The sequence below is a fragment of the Symphodus melops genome, assembly GCF_947650265.1.
Source record: "Symphodus melops genome assembly, chromosome: 16".
Lineage (NCBI taxonomy): Eukaryota > Metazoa > Chordata > Actinopteri > Labriformes > Labridae > Symphodus > Symphodus melops.
The window spans coordinates 17,511,847-17,519,761 of record NC_136706.1 but is presented as its reverse complement, the minus strand read 5'-3'; the positions used below and the strand labels follow the sequence as shown (position 1 = coordinate 17,519,761).

Below are 7,915 nucleotides of genomic sequence, written 5' to 3'. Positions count from 1 at the left end.
CTGCAGTTTGAATGAATAATGCAGTTGGATTAGTTCCTGGAGGTAATGTGTTTGTTTATTCTGGGGCTTTTATTTGTTGCGAGTGCTGCCCTCATGGTGGCTGTTGTACTTGAACACAGAGGTCAGAAAGGTGTAATAAATATTTCCATTATCATAACCTCCAACAACACTGCCGTGCTGAGAGCAATTCCATGTGATAAAGGGGGCCTGTGTACAAGACGTGGCTCTGTTTCACGTTCGGTCACACTACAGGCCTAAATTTTAATCACACTCTCTCTCCAAGCCATTAAAGGGAGAAAGTGACGTTTATTAGACAGCGGAGGAAAATAAACAAGCTCTAATTGGCTCGCACCAAGAGCGCTCTACTCTCCCCTTGGCCCTTTGTGGGAGAATAAACCTGCCAGGGAGTGAGGTACAAAGCTCAAGAGCAGAATGACCTTTGGAGACTCAGTTCTTACAAGTGGACTTGCAATGCCAATAATGGCTCGGAGGAGAAGAGCGAAGGTTTTATTTACAAATATGCTGCCAATATTGACTCCTAATATCCATGACGGGTGTGAAATGGGCCAGGTTGTGTAACAAATGAAAATGAGATGGTGCACCTTAACAGCTTCCTTTTAATTGCCTGACCTTGCAGCCTGTAGCCTTGCAATTTAAAAAAAGGATATCTGACACTGTTATTCTTCCAGAGCCGGGAAACTGTGTAAAACATCCTTTGCTGATAGAGAACCCTCTTAAGAATCCAATTTAAGGACCCTGTGTTCTTGAGTGTGTCACAATCATCTTCACAGTTGTCTTTCATCCTTCTTTTTCACCCTATTAAACACCCATCCTTGTTAGCAAAAAAAAAAAAAAAAAAAAAAAAAACGTCTGTGAAGAGGTGGTACACAACAAGCCCCTGGGGAACAATTCAGTGCTACCAGGTATTATAGCACAAGAACAATGTTTGCAAACAGCCAGGCACGGAAGACAATAATGTGTGACACTTTGATTGCACAGAAATGAAGTGTTACTATGAAACATTAAATCCGCTCTCACCTGTTAGCAGCTCAGATAACCAATTGCTGGATTACAATCTTGTAAATTCTTTCCTCAGAGGATGAACATGCCATTTACAGATAAATGCATGATTATGAAAAAGAAAGAAAAAGACTCACATTTTGGGAGCTCATCACTCGGGATTCAGGCTGAGTCCTGATTTTACTGTAGAGTAAAAGGTAGGTTTGATATCTGGAAGAAGGAAGAAATGTTCAAGCAACCAAGGAAGAAGATGCTTTAGATTGAGTAATTATTACATTAAAAAACATAAAATTATATATACATATATATATATATGGGTAAAATCAGTATAACCATTGGGAAAGGGAGTGACACAGAGAGATAGAGAGACTTTATGATCGATATTTTACTGATTATTGATATTGGTACAGTGTATATTTTGGATAATCATCTGTCAGTGTTAATACTATTCTGTACAGCATTGACCACACGTTTCTGTCATGTCAATAAGCAAATTTAATTGGATTGAGAGAGAGATAGAGAGAACTAGTCTAGTTTTTTTTTTTTTAAATGAATGAGCTAATACCACCTCAAAAAAGCAAACCTTCCTTTAATGGATTTAAATCTGCATTCAAAGCCAGCCCCTGCCATCTGACAAATGGTACCGGTATTAAAAAAAAATACAAAAAATCCAATTTGTCAGAATAGAGTCCGACAGTACTTTCTGTAAAAAAAAAAAGCCACCCAAATCAGCTTAATGCATTTTTTTAAAAATTAGTTTTAGACAAAAAGTAAGCCTACGAGGTTTCAGTATATAGTCACACTATACAGTAGATAAATAAATAATATAAGCTAAAATACATGATGCAAAATTTAGAGGAAGTTATAGTTCATACTTTTGGGGGTCTTTTTGCCTTTATTTGATGGGGGCAGAAAGAGTGAGGAATGACGTGGGATAGGAGACACAGGTCAGACTTGAACTTGGGCCGCCTCCTTGGACGACAACAGCCCATGTAAATTTGGCGCAGCCATCTGCGCCCCATAGTTACAAGTTCTGAACTTAAAATCAAATCTTTTCAAAAGTGCAGTGTCCTGAAGCGCCAGTGGTCTAGTGATTTGTCAGCTCCCCATGTATGGAGGTTGTGGAGACTATTGCTATAGGGAAACAGCTTTCCTCATTCTGTAGACTTAGAGGGCTCTATCAAAGTCCTATAAATCTGAATTCCAATTGTTTTACTATTGGAAAACAAAAGAAATCAGATAACACAACTAACAGAGACAAAAAGGTTAACATGCACAAAAAATGTTAAAAGAATCCATCTTCAATAGAGAAATAAACAATTGTTTTTAGAAATGTAGCATGTAGCTTATATACAGTATATATCAACGTGCACGTCTGAAAGTAACTAACGACATCCAGATGCGCACAGACAACGGTGAAGATTCCATCCTCGTTTTACAAGACTTAACAGCAGCCTTCGTCACCATTGATCATGCCATCCTCTTAGACAGACTCCAAAACTGGGTCGGTATCTCAGGCACAGCGCTAAACTGGTTCCATTCATACTTCACAATCAGACACTTCAACATCCGTATTAACAATCATGTATCCTCCCCGGCTCCCTTCATGTGGAGTGCCTCAAGGTTCAGTACTCGGCCCTGTCCTGTTTTCCCTGTACATGCTTCCCCTTGGTCATCTGCTCAGCCAATTCCATGACATATCTTATCACTGTTAAGCTGATGACATCCAAATCAACTTCTCTGCAAAAATCAACAACCTTGAAGAAATAACCTCCCTCTATGACTTTTTAGCTGCTATTAAAGACTGTCCCACCATTTCCTTCACCTATACCCAAGTAAAACAGAAATTCTCTTAAATCAGATCAGACACCTTCTCCACTTTAGTTCATCAGTTTATTGGTTCCCTCCACTCAAGCATTACACCTACTGTCAAAAACCTTGGAATTGTCTTTGACCATCATCTTTCCTTCAACCAACATGTCACTAAGCTTGTCCAGTCCTTAGAAATATTGCCAAAATTAGGCACATCCTCTCCCCCTCTGAACCTCAACCTCCTCATTCACACCTTCATCTTCTCCCGTCTAGATTACTGCAACTCACTTTTCACCTGGCACAGTCAGTCCTCCCTTACTCGCCTTCAACTAGTCAAGAATTCTGCCGCCAGATTATTAACACGAACCAGGCGTCGGTCCCACATCACACCAGTATTCGCTTCCCTTCATTGGCTTCCAGTAAAATCCTGCATTCATTTCAAAATACTCCTAATTACTTTTAAAGCCCTGCACAACCTCGCCCCCAGTTACATTCCTGACCTGCAAGTTCCCTACTCAACCTCACGACCACTCCGTTCATCAAACCTCAACCTACTATCCATCCTCCGCTCCAACTTACCAACTTAGTGACCATGCCTTTGCTATTCTGGCCCCAACCCTCCGGAATAGTCTTCCCCAGTCCATCAGATCATCAGACTCCTTAGACAGCTTCAAGGGACTCTTAAAAAGTCACCTATATAAACAGGCATTTTGCTAAATCAGGACAGTGTGTGTGCATATACTTGTGTATGGACGTTAGCGTCTGTATTGTATATTTACTGGTGTGCTGTTTCAGTCACTGTGTGTCAGAAAGTTTGTATCTGCATGTTGCAACTGTTTTTCTATCCTTGTTTTTCCTATTTGTTCTATTTCTTTGTTGTGTTAAGCACTTTGTAACATGTTTTAAAAAGTGCTATATAAATACCAAGATTTACTTACTTACTTACTTATTTTCTTACATGGGGTTAACACTGAGAAGCCAAAAACATCAATAACATCGACATTTGTGTTTAACAAAGGAGGCCTTTCTTAGGTCAGCAATAACATAGATGGTCTTTATTTAAAATCCGGAGTCCTCCCAGTCTACGACCAGGACAAGACCAGGTAATCATGTATTTGATTCCAAGAGGACACCTTCAAAAAACCAAGCTGAGATCTTGGTAGTACTACAACTCTATTATAAGCTTTTCGGCATTTATTTTAATAAACGTTGATAATTCCCCCCCAAGTGTGGAGCATAAGAGGACAGTGCCAAGCAAGTAACTCAATTTGCAACAATAACTGTACACTGTAAAAAGAAAACTGTTGTTTTAACGGTAAACTTCCGGCAGCTGTGGTTGCCGAAACACTACCGTAAAATTACGGTAAACATTTTCTTCATTTACTATCGATACTGTTGATTTTACGGTTAAAAAATGTGCCTCATTCCATATTTTACTGTTAAAAAAAAAAGTTTGAACCTTTAAAAAAATGTGTTTTACTTGAAAATTTACATGGAAATACCGCTTAAAATAAAGTTTGTTTCATGGCATATGACGGTTTTTTGCTTGACAATTAACAGTCTAAAATATAAACTACTAATTTATTCTGTAAAAATTCCCAAAAATTACTGCAAATATTAAGGTTTGCACAGAAATTCCCCTCAAAAATTACAGTAAATCAATGTCTATTAGTAATAGCAATGAGTGCTAGTGCTGCTAATTTTATGGTTAAAAATGGTGTTTTAGTCCATATTTTACTGTAAAAGCATGTTCATTAATTGTATAATTAGTACTATGAATTATAAACTACTGCTTAAATCCATCAATGTAAAAATCTAACAAAAGATGTTTGAAGCATACTTCACTTCTCTATATTTATCAGAGTAGAATCAGAACATAATATAAAATAAGAAAAGATCACATGTAAAGAAAAAAATTAATATACTTTGAATATTCAGCCAAATTAGCATTTCCACTGTTATCATTCATTCTGTTCTGTAAACTTAAAACAAAAAGCATGAATTAATATTGTCAAATTACTTAATGTACTAAAACAGCAACACAAAAAATATCCACCTTAAACTTTTCAAATATATAAACTCTTTATTTGATATTTGTGAGGTTGTAAATATCAAATATTTGAAGTTTTACATATCACAAAATATCTATGAATAACATCATAACATCATCTATAAAAACATCATGTAAGAAATGTTCACTTTGAAACTGTTTCAATTTCAAACTTGTGTAGTAGCTGAAGACACAATTTGCCAAGAAACCTTGAGACTTAATTTGAGAACATTTAAGTGCATTTTTTGGTACAAATATAACCACAAAGTGACATCAGTCTACATACAGGGTATCATTTTCACGTTATCAAAATAAAATCATCCCTGAAGGGGAGCAAAATTTCAAATCTTGCATCATAAAGCTAAAGAATATACAATCTCTATGAGTGCAAGGAATTGTAACACTTCACTTGAGAGCTTTACCATTTTTAAGACAATTCTGGAACTAGTAACAACATGTACAAACTGTACCAGACAATTTATCTAGTAAAAATATAGCTTTTGTAAAACTTTCAGAAATTTAACTCTAACAACAAAATATCTGCATTTTATATAACATCCAGTGTACCTTTTATCATATCATCCCTCAGCATCACTGGTAGGTCCACTCGTGGTCAGCAAGGTCTGAGATCAGAGTGAGGACCCTGGGATTGACTGAGAACACTTTCTTCTTCTTCTTATTCCACTCGACTTTGGTGCCTTTCTCAGGATTTATTGAAAAGAAACACCTTTAAGAAGGAAGGAAGGAAGGAAGGAAGGAAGGAAGGAAAGAAAGAAAACATCAGATGGGTCATCAAATGCAGTGTATTTTCTAATATTATAAAAAGAAAGAAATTTTACCGTTGGAGGAACTCCAGTGTAGACCGTAGTTCCACTGGGTAGTGTATGTTGAAGCAGTAGTAACTGCCAAACATCAGGCAGATGGCAGATGTGAAGGAAGTGATGTGGTTGTTGACAATTTCTTGGTCGATGCTCAACATAAATGTCTCAGCGGCAAAGCAGGAGGACCCTAAAAAATACAAGAGACAAGAGCTTCAATATCAGCCATAAATACAAATCCAGTGGTACTTATTTCTTACAGGTTTGGTTCAGTTTACTTACCACACACAATAAGGCATTTGATGACCCATCTGATGTTTTCTATCTTTTAGAAGTAAGTTAAGTTGATTCAAAGTATGTCTGTCCCAACTCGTGTATATTCTGTATTTCTTCAACAATGTTTTGAATGGTAGACACTGGAAGAAGATGCTGTCCCTGCAGTTTTATGTAAAACATACATATATTTCTCAGATACAGGTCACTGAAATTAGACCCATCCCCAATAATGTTTTCAGCATCTGACATGCTGGCAGCTCCCTGTGTGCTAGCACTTGTAGTGGGACTCTCACACTGTGTATCTTTGGTTGATGGACAAATCACATTTTCTGACCAATGTCTGTGCTTTCTGGACATGTGAGAGGTAAAGGACGTTTTTGCAGTGAACACATTTTTGCATCCTCTCACTGGGCAAGCTACATGACGCCCTTCTGCTATGTGCTCCTTTAAGTGAGCGACCAACGATTTAGTTCCCTCACACTGGCGTTCACAAATTGAGATGGTGCATTTTAATGGCGCTAAAGTCGTATCCTGAGTAACTGTTGGTGTACTGCTGTGGTGACGATAGAAGTGCGACTTTAACGCGGTATATCCAGAAAACACCTGCTTACAACTTGTTCCAACACATTTGAAAACACGTCGGGGTTCATTGCGGTGCAGTTTGCAATGTAAAACATAGGCTTTTACAGACGTAACGTTTTCTCCACATACATTACAGGAATACATATTCAACAGTCAAAAACACACAGAGCTTATATCCACAACACGAGCAGCGTAGTTAGCTAACCGGAGGCTTCAGCACAGACGGACCCGCTTTAGCTTGATGCTAAGCGGCTAACTACACAGCGCATTTTTTTTTAAAGCAGTCAAACTGATTAAACGATTGCTAATAATTCACTCGGTCTCTTTAATTGGTTTTGCTGTACTTACCGAGGTGTACTGACGACAGGCTTTGGCTGGAAATCATAAAAAAGTCCAGACGCTGATGAAAGCTGCTCCTCTGGTGAAGACCGTGAACCGGAGTGTGTCAGAGGTTAACGTACGATGCGTCAGATGCGATGCGCTGATTGGCCCGTTTTGAATTTCAGGCGCGCTGTCAAAGAATGCACAGTCTGTCGAACGAACTGTAGGGGGGCATACGACTTCTACTCAGTTTAGATAGATAGCTCAGATTAATGTTTTAAAACAAATGTGTGTGTGTGTGTGTGTGTGTGTGTGTATATATATATAATACAAAAGTTCATATGAGAGTTATTTTCAAGATATGAATTTAAACATTTTAAAACATTTAAAGGCAAACTGTTGTCTTAGGATAGATATTGTTAATATAATTCATTGTAAAGGGAAATAAACAGGCTCTTCAACCATATGAAAAACAATGACAATTAGCATTGTAACAACAGAGAAATAATCTAAATAAAGTTAAAAATTAAAAGTTAAAAATAAAGTTTTCAGTTTGAGTTGTTCGGTTATCAGCACAATAGTATAGTACAATAGTAGTTACAAACTGCATTCTTTATGAGAAATGAATGTAAAAACTGTAGTGTGACCTGTTATAAATATTACAGTATGTTTCAGTGATCAGCACAACAGTACATACATTTAACTGTGAAATATTGTATTCTTTTCAAGAAATAAATGCAAAATTCACAGTATTGAATGTTATACATATTACGGCATTTTTCCATTAAAAAAACTGTGCAAGAGTAGGGAAACGTATTTTTTCAAGAGAAAAAATGTAAAAAACACAGTTTTTTCCTGATTAACTTATTTACGGTGATTCTGTGTTATATAAACAGTATCAAACTGTTTTTGAGATTTACAGATTTTTACTGTCACGATTGACAGTTTTTCACCGCAAAATTTACGAACATTTTTTACAGTGTACATGTATGGGAGACTAGCATGTCACTGCTTGTTTTATTTTTTCTGTTGATGA

At 37.1% G+C, this 7,915-nt stretch overlaps 1 protein-coding gene across 1 annotated transcript; it reads right to left on the bottom strand.

Moving 5' to 3' along the window:
* Nucleotides 1-4,889: 4,889 nt before the first annotated feature.
* LOC306836537 (uncharacterized protein) lies at nt 4,890-6,988 on the bottom strand. Its single transcript, XM_079363704.1, has 3 exons — nt 6,907-6,988; nt 5,722-5,890; nt 4,890-5,609 (listed from the first exon to the last, which is right to left on the bottom strand). The coding sequence occupies exons 1-3, from the start codon at nt 6,941-6,943 to the stop codon at nt 5,474-5,476; spliced, it is 342 nt and encodes a 113-aa protein (XP_079219830.1). The 5' UTR covers nt 6,944-6,988; the 3' UTR covers nt 4,890-5,473.
* Nucleotides 6,989-7,915: the final 927 nt, after the last annotated feature.

Bases quoted from the DNA above. Each gene is read 5' to 3' on its own strand.
- LOC306836537 (XM_079363704.1), bottom strand. From the start codon at position 6,943: ATGATTTCCAGCCAAAGCCTGTCGTCAGTACACCTCG. The intron at 5,891-6,906 runs GTAAGTACAGCA...TGTATTTTTTAG, and splicing joins CCTGTCGTCAGTACACCTCG to GGTCCTCCTGCTTTGCCGCT. The intron at 5,610-5,721 runs GTAAAATTTCTT...TCCTTCTTAAAG, and splicing joins ACACTGGAGTTCCTCCAACG to GTGTTTCTTTTCAATAAATC.